Source organism: Carettochelys insculpta, chromosome 6 (assembly GCF_033958435.1).
Source record: "Carettochelys insculpta isolate YL-2023 chromosome 6, ASM3395843v1, whole genome shotgun sequence".
In the NCBI taxonomy this organism is placed as follows: Eukaryota; Metazoa; Chordata; order Testudines; family Carettochelyidae; genus Carettochelys; species Carettochelys insculpta.
This window is the reverse complement of record NC_134142.1, coordinates 94,822,604-94,849,127: the sequence shown is the minus strand read 5'-3', so window position 1 is coordinate 94,849,127 and position 26,524 is coordinate 94,822,604. Positions and strand designations below refer to the sequence as shown.

General features: G+C 38.6%; 2 protein-coding genes across 4 annotated transcripts in view; one reads left to right on the top strand and one right to left on the bottom strand.

Moving 5' to 3' along the window:
• Window positions 1-25,260, top strand: part of DNAJC24 (DnaJ heat shock protein family (Hsp40) member C24) — a 57,850-nt gene extending 32,590 nt beyond the window's left edge. For both annotated transcript variants that reach the window (XM_074997656.1, XM_074997655.1), the window contains exons 3-6: window positions 7,387-7,525; window positions 22,243-22,311; window positions 23,654-23,818; window positions 25,126-25,260. In XM_074997656.1, coding sequence (XP_074853757.1) covers window positions 7,387-7,525; window positions 22,243-22,311; window positions 23,654-23,778 — 333 coding nt within the window. In that variant the 3' untranslated portion in view covers window positions 23,779-23,818; window positions 25,126-25,260. The remainder of the gene's footprint in view (window positions 1-7,386; window positions 7,526-22,242; window positions 22,312-23,653; window positions 23,819-25,125) is intronic.
• Window positions 25,261-25,774: 514 nt separating this feature from the next.
• Window positions 25,775-26,524, bottom strand: part of IMMP1L (inner mitochondrial membrane peptidase subunit 1) — a 70,917-nt gene continuing 70,167 nt past the window's right edge. The window contains exon 7 of one of the 2 annotated variants that reach the window (XR_012646019.1): window positions 25,775-25,912. Coding sequence is in view for 1 of the 2 variants with exons in the window: in XM_074997654.1 (XP_074853755.1) it covers window positions 25,844-25,912 (69 nt within the window). In the remaining variant the exon portion in view is untranslated. The remainder of the gene's footprint in view (window positions 25,913-26,524) is intronic. The other variant, XM_074997654.1, reaches the window with a different exon arrangement.

The window sequence follows — 26,524 nt, the reverse complement described above, 5'->3', positions numbered from 1 at the left end:
AGTAGGGAAAAAATTATAAATCCAGGTAGTTTATCCTTCTATTTCTGAAAGATTGTTCTCTGCAGTAAATTTTCGCAGTGCTTAGCTAGTCTTGTGTGATATACTGAAAGGTAGGCTGGAAAAAAACACTGGAAAATGTATTAAGTAAAATTTATACACAAATTCATTTATTTTACTCAGTGAAAGTAATTGAAGTCAAAGTGATCATGGTGAAAAATCAGTTTAAAAATAAAAGATGATTTAATATATGCATTTTTAAATTTAAATTGAATTTATAAAAAACCTAATCTTTTCAAAAGTAAATTTTAATTTATAATAATATGTTAAAGCCTCCACTCTATTCAGGTAAATTAAATAAAAAGTTCCAGATTAATGAACCCTCAAACTTTAAGTATTAATCAGCTTAAAATAGAGTTTTTGTCTACAAAATCAGGGGGTGAGCCTCACTTTTGAGGTCAAGCTTTATAAATAAATCAAGATCTCGTGTCGCATAGCTGTATAATTTTCAGATTGTATAATGGAGTGAATGCTGAGATATGTCTGAATTTTCTGTTTCTTTTGTGCAGAAAAGATTTTTTTTTTAATTATTTTGTATTTAAGTTTAGCAGGTATACTTTTCCACTTTTCCAATCTGTTCATCAGCATCATTTTGCATTCTTCAGTGAGTAGTTTAAGATGTAGATTTCATTATTTGGTAAGTGCATGGTGGTGGCGGGAGGAAATAAAATCACGTAGTTTCATTCAACTAATAAAAAAATTAAAAATGCTCGATTGCAAAATTTTAGTTGAATTCCAGTTTCCCTCCAAAAGCAGTTTGATTTAAATCATGAGCAAAAAGTTGATCACCTTGTAAATAAGTACATAATTCATCTGTTTCTTAACATAAAAACAAATATAGTAATTAAGAATCTGAGTAAGTATATATTAAACTATATAGTTGTTTAAATAAATAAAGAAAATTATAGTTCTTCCGACTCATTCACAAAAAGTACCAAATCTGGTATAAAGGGTATATGTAGCTATACAAAATCAAATCAGTATGAGTTAATACTTATACCAACCAATGAGAATTAACTTTGCTGTGGGAGAATAAATAAGTAGAAATGGAAAATACGATGTAAGTGAAGAATTTTTTCTTGTTAAAATCATAATTAAAATCCAATTATCTAAATCACTTGGCCCTGTTAATATTTGTAAAACCAGCATCTGTAGAAGTCTTCGGGTATGTCCACACTGCAGTTAAACACACATGGCTGTCCTTTGCCAGGTGACTGTGGTTAATGGGCTGTTTAATTACAGTGCAGAGATCCTGGTGTGGGCTGCAGTCTGAGCTCTGGAAACCTCCCACTTTGTAGGACCCTGCTGCTTGGGCTGCAGCTCAAGCCAGGATGTGTACAGTGCAGTTCAACAACTCCTTAAGCAGAGTCCCATAAGTCTGAATCACCTGTCATGGACTACTTGTGGGGTTTTAATTGCAGCGTAGATATACCTTTAAAGCTCTTAAAGAACACTGCTATGGTAACCTGGGTTACAGCAGAGTGGTGGTTTTACTGTTTATCTGTTAGCTTCCCATATAAACCAGGTTGTAACTTCTTGGAGTCTTTCAAAGTGCAGATGGTGCTGAATATGGTGGTGTGGCAGGGGGAGGAGATGATGTACTATATTATTTTTTAATATATTCTGAGCACTACATAACATATAATAGGTTATGCTATTTTAAGATGTATGTTATTTAATATTGGTTGACTTCCTTGATGCTTACAAATATGCAGGAGATAGAAATGTCCCATGAACCCAGAGGCACCCTTCCTTCTACGTTTGCAGATCTGGGGGTTGTGATGTACAGCTGTGTTTCCTAATATGCTTTGGTGCTGTTTACTTTTTTGCACAACACACAAGCTGCAGGAACATATGGCCCATAATATATGAATTACAATCTGAATTACAAACTATATTGGACACAACAGTAGTAAATATATGATAAGATGGAACCCTGGGTTAGATGACAGGCACTTTGCAGCTGAAAAGCAATCAAGCTGCTAAAAGTTTATTACTTCAATTTTTTATTCTCTTTGCTCTTTTCTCTGCAATTTTGCCAACCCTGAGCATTCAGAAATCATATGTCAGCCCCCCAAAATCTTGAAAAAGAAACTTAAAAGTGAGATTTTGAGAATTCATATTATTTCAATCTTTAATATGTCTTCTGTTCTTTAAGATTTGCATTTTCTGACTTTGTCCTACAACCATGACAGCTAGAAGTACACCTGCTATGCAAAATTAAATTCAATAACTGTGATTTCAGAAGCCAGGGCTTTAAGAAATATACAAATAAAATAAAGCTGCATTATGTGGCACTTGTATAATGGGCGCATCTTGTTAACTGGCACTCAGGGCAGCTGCCTGGGGCCCAGCTTCCCTCCCAGGTCAGCTGCTGCAGGGTTGCTGTCCTCTGTGCTGCCAGCGCTGGCAGCAGCAGGTCAACCCCCCTCAGGACTAGGGCCACGCCAGCCCTCCCTCCCGCCGCCAGGGTCAGAAGTTCCCCAGGGATGCTGGATAATCAAACTTCTACTGTACAAGACTTACAATAAAATCAGGAGAGTGGACAACACTCACTATAAAAAATGAACTTGTGTCTACACTTATTAATAGTTATCTTTCCTGTATAATAATGTCTTCCTCCCCCGTCTTCAGTTTGTCACAGGAGCCAAGATCCCATTTTTCAAGATATGTGTTTGGTGTATTGAGTTTGTCAGGTCTGAGATGAGTGTAGTTTTCAAAGAACAGGAAACCCTTTGGCTAAGGAGCCTGTGTGTCACAATATCTTACTGCCCTCACAAAAGAAACCCCATTCTGAAAGAAATATTAAACTGAATGTAGTCCTGAATGTGCGGAAGTAGTACATTCAGGTGAACAAGACTGAATGTATATGATCATATAAACCATGCAAATAGCATGTATTAAGTTACCTAAATCTTTATTGTAGAAATTAAGCGGTATAGGTATGTTTTTAACCAATAATGGATCGTTTTGTTTTAAAAAATCTTAGAATTACATTCATCATCCATTTTCCTCTGAAGAAGTGGGTCTTACTCAAAAAAGCTCATGGCCTAATAAATATGTTGGTCCCTAAGGTTCTACAGGACTGTTTGGTGTTCATTATCCAGCAAAGAATTACCAAAGTATCCTGTTCTGATACTGACACTGCTCTTGTGAACCATTTTCATTGTTATTTAGGCTTTATTTTCTGCAATATCTACTTCTACCCACTCTCAAAATTATTTTGGGCTAGATTGATGCTGTTCAAAGGATGATCAGTTTACTTCCTTGATAAATTGTTTTCTCCCACTCATTGGTTGATGCATTTGTCAAAACCTGCAAATTTATTTTCCATCAGCCATGAGTTCACTGTGAAGGAGTAGTGGAGGAACCAGTTTTGTTTGAGTCTCCAATATTCTCAGCAGGAGAGAAGCCAATTTTCTTAGCATTGTTGTGAGCAATCAGTTATTAATGACTGGTTTGCTTCCTTTCAGAAATCAAGATGTGCCCACATGGTCTTCAGCAGACAGTTAAGGACAGCCTCTTGGTCAATATAAAGATAGGATATTCTGAGCAACAGGTTTTGTAATAAATTGTGTTGAAAGCTTTTGTCCTAAATATTTTCATGAACCAATGCCATGAATTCTATAACTGTTTAAATTTCAGTACACTGAGTGACACATTACATTTATGTATGTTCCTTGTATAAGGCTCAACACACCTAATACTTCCAAATGTTCCATTCATTTAAGTATAAGGTTGAGAGAAAATGCAGTACAGAAGCACACACTTATTGCAGAAGTAGTAACAGGGGTAAGGAGCTATTTCAGTTGTCCTCATTTATGTGCCTCTTTTTCTTTAGGGATGTATAACTAAACCATTAAAATGGTTTTTTTAGGATTGAAATTTGGAATAGAAAATCTCTGTGTAGGAATGCATTTATACTGTTTTTAAATTTGGACAGGACTAAACCTAAGCCTTAAGACCTATCCCAAAGAGCTTGCTGAACAGTCTAATATTTTTATTGTTTTTTAAAATCATTTTCTGAATGTATAACTCAGGCTAATATGATACAAAATATACCCATCTACATTAGTCCATAATGTAATCTAATTACTTTAGTATTTATCAATAGTTAATAAGCATATAATGTTACCATTGTCAATTAAAATGTCATCAGGGCAGTGCACCTGATTAGCTATTATTAAAGCTGAAACACAGTTGAACACTGGCGAAGATTCACAGGTATTCTGGCTTACGACCAGGACTAATAAATTACAGGTGGTCCCTGACTTATAAGCACATCAACTTATGACCATTCGTACTTACGACCAACCTCCAGCTCACACTCCCTGCACACAGCCCAGCTCACCTCTTCCAGCAGAGGGCTCCAGCTGCACTCCTGGGGCTACCCTCCAACCCCCACGGATCCAGCTCCAACCCCTCTGCACACCTAGGCCTCAGCTCCCCCCACCCAGCCCCCACCCCAACAGACCCAGACCCAACCCCCACAACCTCTGTGTGGCCCCAGATCCTCCCCCCACCACACACACAGCTGGCTCTGCAGGCGTAGGGCTCCAGCCTGCCCCCTGCTCAAGCACCCCACCCCAGTGCACCCCCCCCATTCAGCCCCTCCCCCACCTGGCTTAACCCCCCTCGCGGCCCCAGCTCACCTCCCCCCATGCATGGGGCTCCGGCTCCAATCCCTCTCCACTCAGCCACCCCACCCCAGTGCACCTCCCATCCAACCCCCCTGCCCGGCTTAACTCCTCGCTCATGCAGCCCCAGCTCACCCCCCATGCTTGGGGCTCTGATTGTCAGCTGCTGCTGGAGTGCGCAGGGGTACTATCCCTGCTGCCAGCTCAACCCACCCCCGTTCAACCTCCTCCCTGCCTGGCTCAACACCCCCATCCCCAGCTGACACCCTCCCACCGGCACGCACTATGCTCCAGCTGTCAGCTGCTGCAGGTGCAAGAGGCTCTACCCCCTCAGCTAAGCCCCCTGCCCTAGTTCACCCCAGTCACCCCCTGCAATCCCCCACAGCCCCAGCTCATACTCCCTGGCACACGGGGCTCTGGCTTCAACCTGCGCCTGGGGCTCCCAACCCTGGCTTGCACGGCTGCAGCTCCAATCTCCCCGTCCACAATCCCCCAAAGCCCCGGCTCCAACCCCCGGCCAGGCTCAACGCCCACCCCAGCCCCCTGCTGCGCGGGTCCTCCTGCAAGCACCAGCTCAACTGCACCGTCCCACCACCTCTGCCACTCTAACCCACCCAAGGCTTAACCCCCTGCCCTCTCCCAGGGCCCCAAGCCAAGCTTTCCCTGACTTATGTGAAATTCAAGGTACACCAGTGTTTCGTGGAATGCAACCGTCACGTACCTTGAGGAATTACAGTATAAGGGTATTTCTGACTTGCAACCAAATCCAGTTATGACCAGGTGTTCAGAACACAACCCATTCGTAAGTCAGGAACTAGTTGTACAGTAACATTCTTTTTACCATGTGATGATATGAAACTTTCCTCATCACCTTTTGGTTTAAACATGAAGGATAAAGTACAACGGTAACTGTCATGAAGCATGAAATACAATGGTAACTGTCCCTTTTCTTGTTAGTTTATACAGCAACATTCATGTTTTAAGTTTGTATTTGGTCACTATATGTTACAGAAAAAATCTTCTAATTTGTGTATCTAACTTTGAAAATTTTGGCCTTCATTTATTTCCCAAAAAGGAAAATAGTGTAACCTTGTCCTGTTTCTGATTTTCACTGAGAACACACATTTTGCAAGATAACCATGTATAGACTGCAACTGCGCCTAGGCCATATTTTCTGTAAGCCTTAAAACAGCCTCTAATTTTGAATGTACAGCTAATTACAAAGGAATGCATGCATTCTATGCCAACCATGAAACACTAGCTCCTTAAATTTATCATTTGGCTGAACAGCCACTTTTGCAGGTACTTTTGCAAGTACAATCAGTTGTATGTAGAAGAGTGGATGTGAAAATAATTGAGCTCTCAAATGGGGAACATTTTGCCCTTGTGGTCTTTTCTCCCATTGTTACGTTGGAGAGTGGGAAGAAGGGACCCATCCCATCAATGCAAATAGTAGGTGCTTATATCAGAGGCAGACTCTAGCATATGACTGTCTGTGAAGGAGGGAGAGGCAGTCATTTGAAGCTCATGTGGTAACAGCTAGTCTCTTGTTCCAAAACAAGCTATCATTGGAAATAGTTGTTCAGAATTTTACTCTTAGCATTCACTTGGGGTATAGGCCATCCGGATTTGAAGATCTAAAGTGGACTTGGGTAACTTGACCAATACTAAAATAGGGCAGAAATTAATATTTCTCCTATAGAGAAAATAAGTGAATGTGGAATATTTTGAAATATAGTGAACCAACATCATTCTTATAGTGTTGTTACCTTTGTCCATCTCTTCCCTCTACCCCCCACCACTAGCTTACCAATTTTTTCTTGTGATGGTCTATTATGAACAATTAAAATACAGAAAAGGTGCTGAGAATTTATACAAAGAACATAAAGGAGAAGTCACAGAGCTGTTTTTCAATAGTCAATGAAACACAAAATGGAGAATGTACTATTTAAGGTAAGGAAAGCAGACATTTTAAACAGTGTTTTCATTTTATTTTTGCCTTTATACATGATTTATCTTGTAGCCTTGTCCTCAAATAACCATTTAACTAAAATGACACAATTTTGTAGCCAGTGATCCATGACATTAAATATTTGGAAAAGCTATTGATTCACTGAACTGGAAAAAATTAAAGATGTTGAGGCAGAGCTTCAAAAATAGAATTTCATTTATTGTAAAGTATATTTGATCTTACATATTCTTTTAATATTTAAATACAAAAACAGGTACACGTATAATAAAGCATTCAATGTTTTTGTGATTAGACAGTAACTGAACAGTGGTGGTCCCCTTTTTAAAATGTAGCCAGATGTAGAGTTAAAGAAAAGCAGTTTGCACCTTAAACATTTCCCCTTGTTCCCTCGTTGTATTCCTCTGCATGTACCTCTTTCTGTTAGCATTAGTCGTTCTATCTAGGTAAATTGTCCATAAGACCAATGATTCCATTAGCAAATTATCCAGAAAATGTTGTCAGTGCACATTGTGACATTTTGTGCCACTGGTGGATTTGCTGTTATTCCAGTGGTCTAATTAACCTGGCAGTTATCTCTTGTACCCAACGTTGTCATCTCATTTTCCTTAGGTCAGAGCCCCTCCTCCTCCTCCTCCTCTCCTCCCCACATTTTTAAATGAATATCAGATTTACTGTTGATTCACCCTGCTTTTTTTCTGTCTTCCCCCTTTTGATTGGCAGTATCATCCAGACAAACAGAGCGCAGATGTGCCAGCAGGAGAAGTGGAGGAGCGTGTGCAGAGGTTCATCGAAATTGATCAAGCATGGAAAATTCTAGGAAATGAGGAAACAAAAAAAGAGTATGACCTACAGCGCCGTGGTAGGTTCCTGCCGAGGAGAGCTGGCTGTAGTGGCAGCAGCTCTTTCATGCAGGAGCTGGAATAGTAGTTAGATAGCATTTTAGAAAGCTGTTAATTTCTGAACCAAATGTTTTATTTGCTCCTTTCCTTTCATATTTGGATATGTTATTGATAAATATATATATAAATTAAGCAGTAAAAATGTAGAACTACTTCCAGTGAGCCTGTAGGTAGTGGTACTTCTAATCATTTTAATAAATATGGAGTTTAGACTGTAATTATGTCGTTTAGCCATTCTTTTTATCATTACAGCAGTATCAGTAAATTTTCTTAACTACTTCAAGTTACAGCCAGTACTGCATTTTGTTGAAGGAGGTTAGTTATAGATACTGAGTAATTTACGTCTAAGATACAATTTAACATACGGCTTTATAAACACTTCGAAATTATTAAGGCATATTCTTTTTTGTGTGCATGCATTTTAGGATAGCTTTCAAAATTCATCTCTAGTACAATTACTCTTTATAAAGCAGGTTTATAAATAATATTGTGGTAAAACACATTAACTAGGCAGCTCCAAAATGCATTTCTTTTTATACATCTCAGAAAATAGCTTCTTAAAACAGCGACAGGCTGTTGTGAGAAAGAAAGGGGGGAAATGTAGGTCAGGTCTGTCACACATAGGCTACCATTACATGAAGTGATAGGCTGTCTTTCTGTTCTGGCCTCAGGATAGGAGTCCCTCAGCCTTCCATTAGAACTTTCAATAAATGTATATCCACCCTACATGCTAATGGGGGGAGTCAATAATAGTGTATTGCCCGTGGGGAAAACACTCCGTTGTGCTCTGCAGTAACACACTCTGGTCCAGCATTGACATGTAGCCACCACCACTTTTCAGTGTGTCTGATAAAAGCCCACTGTCTCTGCAGCTTATTGAATTCCTTTCCATTGTACATTGGCACACATCAAACCTTTCTCTTTGCACTGATTTTTAACTCCTTTGCTGCTAAGGTCAGCAGAGCTTTATTTGAGAAACAGAAGATTAGTCATAGAAACAGATATATATCATTGCAAGAGAAGAATGATGCACAGTGCTTATAAGCTGACTTTCAGCATGAATTTCTAACTACATTTAAATATATCACTTTCTCAGACAATGTGTAAGTATTTGAGGAGTGGGTAAAATTTTAAAAGAAATAACAATTTTCAAATGGGATTTGTGGGCTTTTTTCATTAAAGCAGTGTTCTGATGACATTGAAATGACCTATTATCTTAGTGCTATCAAAAAAAAAAGCCTGATTTAACTTCAGAATAGGAATTTCTCATAACACTTACTGCTTTTAGACTTTTACAGCAGTCTGTCACCCACTCTTGGGGTGATGAAATTAATAAGAGTTTCAGCTATAAATCTTTATTTTATATGTGTAATGGGTTTAATTTTAAGCCATTATCTGTGCTTTAGAATTTTAATATACTGGGCTCAGTTCCACCATTGAAGTCAGTGGAATTTACATCAGGAATGAGTTTAGTCTATTCTGTCTTCCTGTGGTGGCAGAAGACACAAACTGCTTTTAAGTAGCTTTGTTTTTAAAGCATTTTAGCATGAGTTAAAGGCGTATTAATATGTGTGAGACTCTGGCATCCAAAGGAGATGTTCTGGATAGTTATCTCAAGAGAATGTAAAGACACTTAAAAAGGAAAGCCAACTGTACATTTATTATTTATATTAACCTGGATGCTCCTTTGGCGCTCCCCATTCTGTCATGAAGATTATACATTTTCAAATATAGGATTCTGTTCATACAGTGCTGGCGTGATTCACCTAAAGTTGTGCACAGGCTGTGCACCTATTTTGTCGTTTTGAATTTTAGCCACTTCACAGTAAGTTCAGTTAGAAGCAGAATGGCAGCGAAATTGACTAGAATCCTGTTCTCTGAATTGCCAGTACAGCACATTTCAGAAATAATGTTTCTAATCAATTCCATGGACACTTCTGCTAGAACAGGATCTAAGGGGAGGAGTTATGATGAAGAGTTTGGCTCAGATACTTTTCCATATGTATTTGGTCTGGAAATCTTACAACAACTGCCTTTTTTGTGTGTGTTTTGTGAAAATTTCAGAAACTCCTTCTTTTGCCAGGTTGGAAATGAAGTGAGAACACTGCTTTTTCATAATGTTGATTTTTCTGCTTCTAATCCTTGTCAATAGCTTGAAAGGAAAGGAAAAAAGCACATTATAGCTTACCTGTTAAAGGGAACTTTTTTTTTTCTGGATCTAATGTAATAATCGTCCATTTCTCATGGTAACTCCCCTTCCTAAAGGATGTACATTGAATTAGTTTGAACAGCTAATCTAACGTAGGCTAAAAATCTCAACCTTAAATGCAATGCAGACACATCCAAGTAAGGTAGTAGTGGCCAAATGTTACCATTTGACTGGTGGTTTATGTGCAATGGGTGTGAGTCCCATGGACATGTGCCTACATCACAACATATTTGGTATCCTTGAATTGTCCTGGTGCCTGTCAGAAGTTACCCCTCCAAGTTGAGACTTATGTACGTTACAGGAACACGCTGCAGCCCTTGCTCTGCATCTGAAGGCATTGCATCTCTAGGGACTCTCGCATAACTTCAGTTTCTCTTAAGTTGGGTGGGGGGGCTTTTTTCCTGGCAGAACGCATGTTCCATGGCCGGGGAAGTAGTAGGAGCACCTGGAGCTCCTTTTGAAAGGTAAGTTCTGGCGTTTGGGGCTGGGGGGCAGTTGAGGGAGGTTAAGCCTGGCAGTAGGTTGGGGTTACAGGGTAGGGGGTGGATTTGAACAGGGCCCATGTGTGGGGGGTTGAACCAGAGTAGGGGAGGGGCTTGAACCAGGGGTGTGCACAGGGGGTGGTGAGCCAGAGCCATGATCAGGTGGTGAGCTGGGCCACACGGGGGTTTGAACCAGGGCTGGTGGGGTTGAGCCAGGGTCATGTGCAGGGGAGATGAGCCAGAGCTGTGTAATGAGGTGAGTCAGAGCCGTGTGCAGGTGGTGAGCTGCCATGCAATGAGATTGAATCGGGGCTGAGAGGTGGGGGCTGAGCTAGGACCATTGGGACTGAACCAGGCCTGGTGGGAGCAGGATTTTGAGTTGTGCTTAACTCATGTTAATGTAAGTTAAGCACAACTCGTAGTCACTCATTTCAAGCGTTTACTGTATGGTACTTGTGTGCACTAAATTCTCACATGTATTTGTTTTTAAACTATGTGTAAATGTGTGAGAAGTCCTTACTACACACACCTTTGTAGCTCTGTGTGTTACTGAAGTTGTACTCCACCTTCATTTCCCATTTTTGAGTGGCAGCAGCTTCACTTGAACAGCCTAGGGGAAAGAAGCCAACACACACTAACCAAATAGTGACCTCTTTGATAATACTTTGGGAAAGGAATCACTACAATAAATAATTCATAAGGTCCTCACCTCAGAACTCTGGTTAACTCCCTACGAAGCCTTTTGTTAAGATAGGCTACATCTACACGTGAAGCCTACATGTAGCAACATCGAAATAGGCTATTTCGATGAGTAACGTCTACACGTCCTCCAGGGCTGGCAACGTCGATGTTCAACTTCGACGTTGCGCAGCACCACATCGAAATAGGCGCTGCGAGGGAACGTCTACACGCCAAAGTAGCACACATCGAAATAAGGGTGCCAGGCACAGCTGCAGACAGGGTCACAGGGCGGACTCAACAGCAAGCCGCTCCCTTAAAGGGCCCCTCCCAGACACAGTTGCACTAAACAACACAAGATACACAGAGCCGACAACTGGTTGCAGACCCTGTGCCTGCAGCATGGATCCCCAGCTGCCGCAGCAGCAGCCAGAAGCCCTGGGCTAAGGGCTGCTGCCCATGGTGACCATAGAGCCCCGCAGGGACTGGAGAGAGAGCGTCTCTCAACCCCTCAGCTGATGGCTGCCATGGCGGACCCCGCTATTTCGAAGTTGCGGGACGCGCAACAACTACACGGTCCCTACTTCGACGTTGAATGTCGAAGTAGGGCGCTATTCCTATCCCCTCATGGGGTTAGCGACTTCGACGTCTAACGTCGAAGTTAACTTCGAAATAGCGCCCGACGCATGTAGCCGTGACGGGCACTATTTCGAAGTTAGTGCCGCTACTTCGAAGTAGCATGCACGTGTAGACACGGGTATAGTGTCCTAGAGAATGAGAAAACAGTCACTATGTACTGTAGCCTGATAGGTCCTACTATCCTCAAGGTGTCCTTGATTAAGCTCTGGAGTATCCCTTACAAAAGTCGTATGCTCCACTACGCGATGCAAAGCAACTTAATAAGCAGAAAATATATTTTTAAAAAAATTAAGAGACACAATAAGGCCTTTCCTTCTCATTTTCATACTACATGGAGGGCAGCAATTTGTATTTTTAAGAGAAAAGCAACTCTGCTGGAATTTATTTTCCTTTAACTTAAACAAGTTAAGCTCAGTATGCTTTAGTCTCAGAGCTTCTACTGTGTTCTTGTATTGTACTAAAATACAGTTTGAACCTCTCTAATTTGGAACTTTCTCATCCAGCAACATCCATAATCCAGTGTGATTTTGGTTAGCTGGATGACCACTTTTCATGGGTGTGGCCAAGTTTCCTGTGTTCCCAGTAAATTTCAGTTCCCAGTGTTATGTGCTATTTACTTGATCCTGAATGTCTCCTAAGAGCCCAGTAAGCAGTGACAGTGTTGGTAATGCTGCTAGATAGTACTGACCTCCTATGGTCCAGCAAATTCTCTCGACTGGCACCAGTCAGTTCCCAAGGGTTCCAGATTAGAGAGGTTCAACCTGTACATGAACATACCAACCATCAGCTCAGAACTATGGCAAAAGAAAAGCTTTATCAGCCTCCTGGCAACTTTGTACGTTTGTGTGTATTGGAAATCTGTCTTAGTCTCCTGAACTGATCTGGATGCGCGGTTCACCAACTGAAAGCTCATTGTCAGTTCCTTTACTTACTTATAGATATACAAAAATGACCATTGTGACTATAAGATAATGAGGGCTTCTGAACCTGAGAGCTGTCTGGTTACTTCATGTGATTTGCCAGAGAATGAGTTTCTTTAGCAGAGTCATAAATAAGTGAAGAGTTTTTATTGATTTTTCTCATTCCATGTCTGTCTTCTGGTAAAGAGTTTGATTTCTTCACTGTTAGTTTTATCAAAGAAAAACAGTTAAGTTGCACAAAAAAGCTGTCTGTACAAGTACTGTAGCAAAAATAAGTACTGTAAGAGGCTGGACTGTGCATGCAGGTAGCACATGATTAGACATTAGCTGCAGTTAAAATGTTATCATTTGCAGTCATCATCATATGATGGCCCTTCTAATATTAATATTCCTTTGGCCAAATAAAAGCACCTTCAATCTGAGGATCTCCAAGAACTAATAGAACATTTAGTTAAACCTCAATACATATGTGACAGAAGTAAGTGACAATTAAGATAAGAGACATAATATAAAAAAGTTTACAATAATTCTAAATCAGTTTTGTTTACTGTAGATTGTTCTGTAACTCATTGGATGCCTTCACTGGCAGTTTCTACAGTACTTTCCTAGCTGGAGACTCCACCAATGCCCACTGGAGCCAATGGAAAGACTCCCATTTCAGATCACTAGGTGCCTGGATAGGATGTGTAAAGGATATTGCAGATATAATTTTTAAGAAAGAAAAATGATCTACTCTTAACTTCAAGTAATGAGTCCATACTAATAGATTACAGTGTATGTGCTAGCTGTGAGCCTGATATGCAATGTATGTTTGAACTGTGAACCTGAAATGCAAACTACTGATGACTTGTCTTTTTATTCTAGTCTTATTACCAGGATTGGGTCTGTAAACCCAAATGCCAGAGAGGGAAATAGTTTTAAATACATATTTAAATATTCAATTATTTTTTTCTTCAAAATTCCATTCAGCTATACAGATGCAGTATGGACACATCACTGATATTGTCAGACTTTCAGTTAGGAAGGCAAATACATCATGCAGATTAAGCAGAGATGTATATTTATGAGGAAAATGAATCCGAGCATTTTAAGAGAAATATTGCATTTATTTTTATGAGAAATTCTGTGCAGTTTTTTTAATTGGGTAGTGTACGTAGATATGCTGTAACAAACTTTGTAAATATAGACTCAGAAAATGCCTATTCTTCAGCATGGTAAGATTTTCACATAAATTTGTGCTCAGATGCAGAAGCTATGAGATTGCTTTAGCTCTGCAGTTGAACAGATACACTCCAAAACAATACCAAAGATTATTTTGGGAAGCCTTTTTAAAATGTAAAGAAAAATTATTAAAATGTGTATTATCCAATTTAGCCAAGTTTCCCTTATCTGGAGGGACTGGTGAAGATAAAGTCCTCAACTGTTGAAAGAACTCCTAAACATTGAACTGAGGACTTTCCAGATAAGTACGAAAAGTAGCTGGGATTAAAATGTTGTCATTTGCAGTTTAGAGGTTCCCCTATAGTATTATCACTATTAAAACTTAAAAACTGTCATGGGGACGCCAACCCTCAGTTTTGGGGAGATCCCTCTGTGGGAGGTGAAAATCCTATAGCGGTGGATGGAGACTTAGAAAGGGAGTCATACGCTGATCCAGCTATGAAGAAATGCAGAACATTTAGTGAATACGTAGTTTACCTTTCATTTTTTCTTCATCTTGTCACAGTCATTTTAGCTAAGCATTTCTGAAGATGAACACTCTTCCCTTGTCTCAACTTTCCTTCCCATCCTACATTGGAATCATAATGCTGCATTTGACATCTGAATGTGGATGCAGAGCTGATTAGGATGCTACAAGAGTAGCATTACAACTTCACTGCAGGATGAAGCAGGAGAAGCAAGAGAGAAGTGCCTATGAAAATGCTTTTAATAGCACAAGTGGCAAAGAGAACTCTGACTAGCATATGACAAGAAAATAGAGATATTTTAATATGGTGTATTTTTAGTTGTTCCCTAGTATGAAAATCCCTTTTAAAAAAAGCATAAGTAAAGCTCAAGAAAGCCTTTTAAAACCAAAATAAAGCTTTAAGCACAGCCACAATGTGGCAGGCCCTGTGGGACTCTCTGAAATCCTGCAGTTTGCCTGGCAGGTCTCCCTCTCTTTAAGTGACAGCACTGTACATTGTGTTTCTGGCTAAGGATCTTAAAATAGTTGAACTTCGTGGGCACTCATTGACTTGGGGGATTGATAATGGAGCACACAGCCTTTTTCCACTTGGTCATTCAAAATCCAGGCCATGTTCAGAGTGACTGTAAATTAACCCATTGGTGGCTGTGCGTGGTGAGTTAATCTCATTCTTGTCCTAAATGAACAAGTAACAATTCACAGTGGTATTCCTTCTTAATAGTCTCAGTCTGTGTCAGATTGAATGGCCCACAGAGAGAGAGAACTAATTTTTCAGCCACAAAAATGATTTCTTCCTCTAGAACAGAATTATTACGCATTAAAAGGACTGTGTGAATAAGCTTGTTTTTCCATTGCTTGTGCCATACCTGTGAATAAACAGAAGGGGGCCTTTTTTTCTCCCAGTTTGGAAATGGAATCAGTCTTGCAAAGTGCTGAACACTCCCACCCTGATTTAGCAAATAACACTAGGCACATGCTTGAAGTCTTAAGCAGTCCTCTTAATGTTTTCACATATGCTTGAAATTAAGTCCATACTTAAATGGTTCCATAGATAAGAGTGAGACTGCTCAGTGCTTTGTAGGATTGAGTCCTGTGTTTACTCAAGCAATTTGGATAAGGTTTTTGTTAATCTTTATACGAGTAATTTAAAATACAAATTGTTTAGTTTTGTGTTCGCTTGGAAGCTTATAAAGGATAACGTTGAACAAATTAAATTGGCTGACGATGGATATGTGGATTTTCAAAGGGACCTATATCCCAGCCTCTAGTGCTTTATAAATTAGTGTCCAGGTTGCAGCTTGAAATCCTGACCAAATACATGCTTACAGTGTAAAAATATTTACTTGCTACAAATCAGAGCCAATGAAGGAGTGTTTTTACCTGTTACGTATTAAACTCTACTAATTTTTAAATGAATATTTAAGAAGCAGTGATTCGCCAGAAATGGGGATTTTGCTTTTTGGAACGATTTTCACCTTACACTCTGCTTTTCCTCAAACTTTTACTGAAATCATTTTAAGTATTTTTGTAACACTAATTAATAACCAAAACCCCTCCATTTCTGGCAGAACTAAAGTTTTGAATGCATTGTGACTTTTAACTTTATGTGATTATTGAATCCCTCTAAGTGTTTCACATTGTATTCAGTCTGGCAATGTGTAAGCTCCACCCTTATTCTTTATAATTAACATTTATGACTGATCTAAAGATAAATTATTTAAGTGTTGCATATTTTGACTGTTCTTAGGAATGGTTTAAAAAGTCTGGATTTTCATTTATTGCTTGTTTAAAAAACCCAAAACATTTATTGTATCCCTAAGCAAAGCTTAAAAACTTTTCCTCCTTTAAATTTTGTGAATGACCCAGCAAGAGCTCTAGTAAAGCTTTACTGAACCAAGCTGCTAATAGTTATTTGATGTTATTCTGCAGCCTGAAAGAATCTCGGTAGATTTTCTTTTTAATCTCCTTGAATTGCAGGCTCATAAACCTCTCTGATGAGTCTGCCAGTGTTTTCTTAGATCCTACAGTCAAGACAATGGATCTGCAGAATCCTTTCACCTCTTGTTGTCAGAAAAATGCAATAGAACACAAGGTCATGGGGCCTGTAATTCTAAAGATTTAATGATTGTTTTTCAAGTAACCAGAAAACCATATCATTTTATTTTCTGTCTGTGTTCAGAAATGTATCTCAAAATATGCGGATTTAAACAACTTGATGAGTCAAATGTGTATATGTACATATTTAAGCATACAAAACATAGAGGTAAACTCTGATACGAATACCAGTCTGAATAATCATTATATCTCCCCAGTCCATAAAAACCAGCCCTCATCAAAACCAGTAGCTGTGGAGGTTTGTAATATGCAAGCTGAAGTACAATTAAAATAAGAAAGGACACACAGCTATTCTTAAGTAACATACTCTGTGGATATTGCAAGATTATTAATCTTGGAGACAAATTCACAAAACTCAGGTCAAGCTTCACTTTATATAAGAACTAGCCAAGTTCAAAAGTCCATTTATGCTGTGTTACAACATTTTAGATTGGATAACAGGGAAATTTAGGGATTAAATTAGCATTATTCAGTTTTGAGAAGTAAATGTTTGCTATGAGAAGCAGACAAGCAATAATTGCAACCTACAATAGAAGATGATAGTGTGTATTGGATTGTATGTTATGCTTGAAGACTTTATGCAAAAAGACGATGTTAATTGCAAATTAACTTGTTTGAAGATAACCTATCAGATTATCAAATTATTATTAAAACTAATTACAGGTTAGTTGTCATATTAAGAATGATTTATAATAATAATGTGTCAAATTATTCCCTGCTGTAACTCCATTGACCTCAATGGACTGACACTGAGGATGAATTTGGCCCATTTAAGTGTTTTAATTTTTGTTGCAGTAGTGGATAGGAAAGATAAAGTTGAAATTCAAACATGAGACTCTACCCTCAAGTATTTGAATTAGAGGGATTGGTCATGGCCTGATTTCATCAGTCTCTCTCTTGTTTCCAAAGTCATCAAAAGTATTGTAGGAAGCATGGTGGATTTTGTGAGAGAATACTGGTGCCTCCATGTCACTGTTTCTTCATTGGTTTGCCCCATCCATGCTTGTGTATTGAAATCACCTTCATGGTGCCATATGGCTTCTTCCCTTTCTGTGCATTGTCTGTGAAATACTACTTACATTCCCTCACCTGTTCTTTATCTTAGAGCACACCTTCATGAAAGCTGTGACGGTTGGCATGTTTTTTTCAGCCAAATTTATAGCTCTCCCTTCAAAGGAAGCTTGGAATTGGTGGAATCTCTGAAGCCTAAGTTACCTTTTTTTTCCTCTGCCAGCTCACTGTGCTGCAGAGGGGAAGTTGGATCTCACCTGCCCTCTGAAACCTCCCCTTTCCTCACGAGTTTTTCTTTCTTTTGTCCCTCTTCTGAAGATAAAAGGTCACATAGCGAAATCATCTTCTTGTCCCATGAAAGAAGAGAAGGAGAAAGTAGATGGGTGGTCTTTTTTCCCGACCCATTACAGTAGGGGCCAGGAGTGAAGAGTCTGATAGAAACTTTCTTTTTGACTGTGTAAAAAATATTCATGTTTGCCAGCATAATAAATTCTTTATGACTCAGATCTGTAAAATGGATTGAACAGAACCCAAGTAACATTAAAATATACTGAATATATGTGAATTAAGACAATATTGAACTTTCATTTAATGATGGATACTTTATAAAAATAGTTTTTGAGTAGATGGAAGGAAATGAGCAAAGGAGTTCTCTGTACAACTGTGTGTGATTAGTTCTAGCTAGAAGCACTACCCTAGCACTCTCTTGGCTAATGCAGACCAAAGGCAACAGTAACTGAACATGGATTCTCAATGTGACACTTTAACCAAAAGACTTTGTGCAATCATCAGATGCATAATTGAGAATCTCAAGTAATAGCACAAAATGTTTTTTAACTTCTGTATTGGCAATGGTGCTGCTCTGTCAAGTTCTGGTGCACATAGTTCAATAAGGATATTTGTAAGTTGGGCAGGGTTCAGAAAAGAGCCACAAGAATGATTAAAGGAAATTTGCATTATTGTGGTAGACTCAAACAGCTGAACCTGTTTAGCTTATCAGGAAAGGTTTGAGTGACTAGACTGCAGCCTGTAAGTCTCTACCTGGGGAACAAGTATTTAATAATGGGTGCTTCAATCTAGCAGAGGAAGGTATAACACAAGCCAGTGGTTGGAAGTTGAAGCTAGACAAATTCAGACTGGACAGAAGGCTTACATTTTTGATATTATATTATCAATATATACAATATTATATATAATATATATATATATATGTATATATATATATATATATATCAATCAATATTAATAGGAACAATTTACTAAGGGTTGTTCATGACTGACCAATTTAAAATAAATATTGGATGGATACCTAGCACACTCATGGAATTATTTTGAGGAAGTTTTAGGGCCTGTGCTATACAGATCAGACTAGATGATCACAATGGTCCCTTCTGGTCTCAGAATCTATAACTATCTGGGTAAGACCGACTGACAGCTGTATCTTTCAGTAATCACATACACATTTTGTTTCTTTTAAAAGTAGCAAAGTGTTATAAGTGATTGGGTCAATTTTATTTTAATTTGTGCCTCTTTAATCTACACGTATGTATTTGGGATAAGCTAGGTAGAGGAGGTTGATCCTGTCATTATCTGTGATTTGTTTTACTTGCCTTCATTTACTGTAGTTTAGATTAAGCAGTACAGATTTCAGGTAAAATTAGAATCACAATTTAGTTGCCAACAAAAAAAAGCAAGCCCTGGAATATGTGACACTTTCATACTAACTGGCTGTTAATGAAATATTGCATTTTTTAAAAAAAGAGTATTTCTTAAATTTCCAGTGTTAATTACCTTTTTGCATTAGATATAAGGGCATCTGAATAAGTCTTTCATTTCAGTACTGATAAGTTAATATTCTTTGCTAACTACTGTGTTAATTGTGTACAACCAACGCCAATGTGATGGATCCATGATAAGAAAAAAAAACCCAGCTATCCTGCTTTTTAGTCTAAGATACACTGTTTGATAATCAGGTGTTAACCACAGAGAAGTTTCTGACTGCTGGTTGTTAGGGTCAGGCATATATAGTTGCCTCATATGTTCCCTTGCTATATATACCACCTGCGGAATTGATTTAAGTTACCGATTTAAATAATTATTTAAATCTGCACACAGGAAACCAATATTTAAATAATCCATTTAACCTTTTTTAAATTTGTAATTTATAAGTATTTCCTAAAGAAAAGATAATTCTCCCTATTCTCAACTTATAAGCACTAAACTGTGCCCTTTACACTTAATTTGATACCCCCCCCCTTTTTTTTTTTTTTGATAACCAGTAGGTTATACTCATGTATTTAACCAATTGCTTGGATTAGGACATATTAATTCAGATTCATATTTTTATGGGGAGTGACAGTTTTGTTTATTAGATAATTAATATTTATTCATATTTGTGTCAAGTGTCATTTGGATGGAAATTGACATTCAATTAAAAAGGCACAAAATAACATTTTATACATTTTATTAGCTAAATTAAATAACCTTAAATATGCTGGATAAATAAAGGAAAATGGTTAGTTTCTTGGAATATATTCTGCATTTACAATTGATTTTATTAAACGAAGTTTTATCAGTAATAAGTATATTGAACTGATACTTTTTCTCCACATATTTGTTTTACAGAGGGGCCATATAGGCCTCTTTTGTGCCAGACACGTCTATCTCAGAGGACTGGGGTTTAGTCTGCTTCCCATCATTCTTTGCTTTTCTTTGGGCAGACTGAGTTTTTAACCACTTCCTACTTCTTTTTTCCAGTTTTCTTCTTAGTTTCTTTCTTTCTAAGGATACAGTTGTACTTAGCAGGGATTAATGTAAAACTTCAAAACGAATGACTTCTCCATTCCTTGCATAATGCCCATCTCCAGCTGGAAATAACCATTCTAATCTTATAGCAGACAACACTTACAGTCAGAATAGACTTATGAACACCTGTAATATTTTATTAACATTTGTATGTACATCATTCCAAGTATATATGATAGGTGGTATACAGGACAGAGGGATAGTTCGACAGTACTGGCTGCACTCCTTCACCCTATACCTGTGACTTTCCACAGTTCTCTTCCTTATTGCAAGTGCTATAACCCACCAATAGGCCTTTTCTGCCTCTCAGGCTATAATTATGCTACCCAAGGGATCAACACTCTAAGATCAATCCACCAGCAGTCAATTTAGCATGTCTAGGGAAGTCCTGCGGGATAGATCACAGATTGCTCTGTGGTTGACCCTGTTACTCTACCCCCAGATGAGAAGAGAAAGGGAAGCAGACACGTAAGTGTGGACCCTGCAATAACTCAATTTAAATTATGTCAACTCCAGCTATGTTATTCACGTAGCAGGAGTTGAGTACCTTAAATCTTGTTTCTCCTGGAGCATAGCTGTTACCTCACACAACACTCACTGAACATTTTCTTGCTCTTCTCTTCCTTCCAGGAGCACTAACTGAACTGCTAACTGAAGCACCCATAGAGTGGAGGAAACAACCCTTGTTGAAGTATCAAAGGGGTAGCCCTCTTAGTCTGTATTTGCAAAAACAAGTCCTGTGGCACCTTATAGACTAACAGACTAAGCCTTGTTCAGTAATAATGGGTTAGTCCTGACTAAGTCAATAGTCATCTTCCTACTCCTTGCCTACTACCAGTAGTCTTTTCATACCTTTTTCCCTCTCTCCTCTCTCTCAGTCCTCTCTGCATCGAATGCACAGCCACCAAGGTCACTTATGTGCCACACAGGCCCTGGATCTGTTTTGTCTACCTCTTCTGGCAAAGATTTTCCTGCAGCTGATGTACCTCCATGGGCAATTTGCCCTTAGCCCCTGGGTTCTTCGTTTAGTAGCCCCTTTCATTGACTTTTTAAAGCTGCTATCTTCAGTTTCTCTCATCTAAACGGAAGGGCAAAAAAGTACTAAAGAAAAGGATAGTCTGAGTCCTCCATTTCAAAGGGTGGTGGAATACTCTGCTTTCTTTGAGGAACACAATATAAACGCACCAAGTCATATAGTGCCCAGAAGAGAACCCTATCTATACAACCATAGGAAGGCGAGTTGATATGTTGCCCAAGTTTTGTAAAGACCCTGAAACTCAAGAGTCCTAGGGCTTATTCACTGAATAGAAATCTGGAATCCACCTTTTAAGAGGAATTATGTTGTTTTAGGTGCAGCTCTGTGACAGGCCGTGTCCTACATCTACAGGCCTTGGGCAAACAGCATACATCAAATCTAAGTAGACTGCAAAAATGTAAAACAAATTAAGGGTCTTTGTTCTTCAAATATGATATGTCAAATTGTATTGCGTTTTACATTCCCTTTCTTGCTGTGCTTCATTGCTAAATGTGGATCTGAGAGCATTAGAAAAATCTAAATCTTAATTGATACAGTCCAGAACTGTCATTCTAAAGCTGTTTTGAGAGATTCTCGAAATCACAAACGAATGCCTGGACCTCAGCAAACTTTGCCTCTTTCTAGACAAAAAGGTTAGTTTTGGCTCCTCCTTTCAGAAGCCCCAAAATAAGCAGGGGTCTAGCACTTCAGCCACAGGAAAGTAACTATATCCAAGTTATTCTGGGCATTTGTATCATGCCACAATGGTATCTAAACTCGAACAATGAAAGCTTGCCCATTTCACATCCCTTTCCCATCCTTTGGGGTGGGTGGGTGGGAGACCTATTTAAATCAGTAGTCTGCCCTTCAGTATTTTCTTAAGCTTTTGGAGGCATCTTTGGGGTATTATGAGGAACTTCCAGCTTTACAACAAAGATACGGGCACTAAAATCATTTTAGAGAAACACGTCTTTGACTACATTCATCCTGGATGGAACTTCAGTGACTTAACTGGTGAACTGTGTATACATGGGATTACCAATTTATAGGATAAGACACAAAACAGTTCTGTCTTCAGTTTATGAGAACTGAATGTGTATCATTATTTTCTTTTAGAAGATGATCTAATGCAGACGTGGCCAGTGGATGCTCAAATTTGTCTTGAAGACATGTACTGGAATAAAGGTATGAAGTTTCACTTTATTATATGGAGAGGGGAGGAATGGGATAGCTAACAGACTTGGCTAGAGTCAGCCTGGCTGCTTCCTCAAGGCAGGTCTGCACTACCGCTTGTGCCTATCTAATTTATGTAGCTCAGGGACAGCAAAAAAGCACACCTTCCCCATCCCCTGTGTGATGCAAGTTTCATGCTGTGCACACGAGCTGCCTCCCATCAGCATAGTGGCTCTTCACCAGATATTTGAGCAGTGCAGATAAGCCAATGTAATGCTGTAGTGTAGACTTGTCCTCAGTCTTTGAGCCTCTTAACTTTTAATGTGCCTTTCTTTGATGACAATATTGTTCTGATTTATCTAAACTGTATGATGCTCAGCTGTTCCTTTTAAATTAATTATTCCCCCCTTTTTTGTTTTGTTTTTATTTGCTGCTGTTACAACTATTTATTGTTTTTCTATTCGCTATTTCCCACTATTCTTATTTTTTCTCATCGGTCTCATCCTCTCTCATCTTTATAAGTTATGCAAATATCTTTCCTTACTGCTGCTGGATATAAATTTGGAATTGCCAGTTGATTTTCCATGGCAGTCAGTGTTTTTGCTCTCTTTTTGCTGTTTTCAGTGGTAGAGAAGAACCTTCCTTTCTTAGAGTAGCAAGGGCTTTGAACCTGATGTTGTGAGTGTTTTCACACGTAGATTTCCACTTGTCAATACCTCACTGCTCTAGTTCATTATAATTTGAATTATTTCAATCATTTGACTCTTGAAAAATAACCACCAGAACAGCGTAACTTTGCCTCCCCCATTTCTTCTGCTTTACGCTTCTCTCCAACCTAACTTCAGAATTTTTTGAATTTTCATAACCTGCATCATTGAGGCTAATTCTCAAGCACAGAAAATTGTATTAACATCTTATGTTTTCACAAATGATTTCCTAACCTCTCCAAAGTTCTTAGCATTCTGTCAGAATCTAGTCCTTGTTCAGAATTCACCACTCGTTCTCTGCAGATTTGAGCAATAGTTTATTGATGAGGGGCACACTTTGAAAAATATTATTGTTTCTTTTTCTTAATAAAAAGATTCCTCCCTCACTAGGGACAGGGAGTGCCTCATAGTCAATGAAACAATAGCTTTTTTTATTTTCAGATAAAGCTATCTGAGGACTGAATATTTTTGATAGTACAGCTGTGTTCAGCCTCTAAGTGAGTAGAGGTCTTCCACAAACTCTGCAGGCTTATAACTTCCATCATCAGCTCTATAGTAAGATTGTACATCTGTCTTTAAAAAGAACTTCGCAATGATTGTTTCCAATTATTTGTGCTCAAGCACTAAGTTTTTGTTTGTTTCAACAGCTGAACAGTGTTATACATGCTCATGCCGATGTGGTGGGAAGTACACGGTCTCCAGAAGTGAAGCTGAAGAAGTTTCCTTGGTTTGCTGTGACACATGTTCATTAATTATAGAGATCCTTCAGTGAAGTAACAGTTGTCACACTTGCACATGTTGATTTCATTCAGGTGAATATTCAGTGGGCAGAATTTGTTAGCAGACGTGTCAGGGAAAAGGTGTGCATTGCAAGTCCTAGTGCACTGGGCTGAAAAGGAGGGCTTGGATCTCTTTTCAAGTTTTAACCAGAAGAGCTTTATATTATGTGTGAAAGCTATATGTGCTCCAGTTAATCAAATTAAGACACATTTCTATACTTGATGGAATTTGAATTGTCCTGTGAAAATGGTGCTTGGTTTCCTTGATTTGAAAACTGGTCTTTTCCTCCCCTAAAAATGAGTGCTTTCATCATTTTTAATTATTTACATTTAATTTGTGGAAGTAGCACCTAGCTACTCCTAGATGCCACTCCTTTCTCCCTCAGATTATGTCAGTTATAGTTACCTTCAGAGTAGCTAAGTTCTACATTATAAGCAAAGTTGACCAAAGTTACTTTTAGACATGAAGTGTTCTTATGAAAAAAATAAACTTGTTACACTGTGATTTGAAGAGAATAGAGATCGTGTTAAAAATGAGGGAAGTTAAAATTCCTGGGATGTAATTGGCATGCAAAAGCATGGTCCTATGCCTTTTCAGAAATGTTCATTAGGTATATGTGACTGAACTGAGTGGCTTATATGCATAACTATATTAGCTCCTCCCTACATGTCCTGTGCTAGTATATTGCAATAGTTAAAATCAGATGCATGTTTAATGAAGTCTCCCATATATTAAGGACTGTGTTTCTGCACATTTACTGTTTTAAAGTGTTGCTACATACAGAGTGGTTCTGCCATTGCAAGAAATGTGTATAGTGATGTGTGTCCAAGAAACAGTTTTGCAATTGTTACTTTGGACTTACCTACTTTTTTAATGTTTTATGAAAGGAAACTTAGGGCTGGGTCCACACTACGATTTCGGCACAAAGCCAAAAATGTAGGTCCTCAAAGCCCCTGATCAGTTGCTGCCTAATCCGGTCTAGGGCTAAAACCTGTAGGTGCCTAAGCTGCTTTTGTTGAAATCTGCAAGATGTCTACATTTCTGCGACTGGGCAAGTACAAAGCCACATAAGTCCTGACACCACTGAGGTGTGCAGGGTCTAAGAGTTAGTGAGATTCTCCCTAATCACTCCCAAACCTGTCTCACCTACCAGGATCTGATCTGGGACATGCTCTCAGTGCATATTCATTGCAGTGCCTCATTAGCATCTTTTGAACCCGCTCGTTAACATGCCCCTTTCAAAAGGAAGGGGCACAGGTAGACACAGGGCTAGAGAATACCAGACAGTTTAGTATAAAAATTTACAGCATACTCTTAATTTTTTTTTTTTTGGTCACAGTCTAGATGATCCTGCTAAGTTGCAACAGCTGAAGAGAAGATGACTGCAATGGTGGGATCGTATCCAGTGTGAAGAAGGCGATATGCTTTTACAGAAGGCTAACATTGATGAAAGTAGAGCATGAAGCCAACTATATGAATGAGATCTGAAGATATTATTTAGAGGGTTTTAAGAAGTCTACATTCCCCCATCCTGACTCTTGCTGAAGGAAGAAGACTAGCAAGGGACCATTCAAAATGGAAGTTTATTCTACGTATTATCATAGCCATGTGAATCTGCTGCTGCTGCTTAATGCCCCACCATTCCAAAATATTTTCTTCTGCTTATCTTGGTGGCCCCTGACTCAGTTTGCATAAATCTCATTCTTAGGTGCTTAACTCTCCCCATTCACTGTATGAGGAGACTGAGTGCCTATAAAATCAAGCACTGAAATACAGAGTCAAAGTCCCCTGTGTGAATCTATCCCATAGCATATAAAACACTCAAGTGTAAAAGGACTTGCAGTCAAGAAAGCTGGATAATTCTGTAATTACAACAGCATTTAATTTTCATAACGGATTTCAGCATAAACTTTTGTTTTAGATAAAGTGAGACTTACGCTCAAAGTCACAATTTATTGTAAATAAAAAAATACATTGTTTCATTCAATCAGTAAAAAAAGCTATTAAAGCATTGTAAGACATTTAAGTAAACTGGCAGAATTCACTTATTAGTTATCTTAATCATCCAAAAATCTGTGACCATTGGGGCTTGCACGCAGAAATCCAAAATCATTCAGAGGCCATATCTGTAAAATGAAATATGGTAAAAGTTAATTGATCACATCTCTGTCAATACAATACATACCCATTCATCCAGATCATCTGAAGGATCAGAATTTCAGATAACTGGCCAGATAAACAATACTATTTTGTGCTTCTGCTTCACTGATGTTAAAAGTGTGGGGTATGAAGGGAGTAATATTAAAATTTGCTTAATACTTTGTATTTATAAAATAATAAACTAACACAACTTTGAGTTCATTAAAACACCAAAAATATATTGAAACTACTGTGGACAGAATTCTGAATTCTCTTCTGTAATAAAACTGACTAATTGCAGTCCGTGACACAGACATTGTCAGCTGCTGAAACAACCTGTCTCAGTAACTACAAGTTGTTAGTGTAGTACAAGTAGTAAGTCTCAGAACCTCAATACAAATAGAAAGACAAAGTCACCGACTAGTGATAAAATTGAGAAGTTATGAGTGAGTAACTGACATAGGGGAGATAAGTGGTTTCAGGTAACTAGGATTATTGGAAAAGAAAATGTAGGTAAGTGAAATTACACTGTATTTCCATACTTAGTTTTGTTATACACGCTTATCTTTTAATTCTTTAGCTGAGATGAGGACAACACA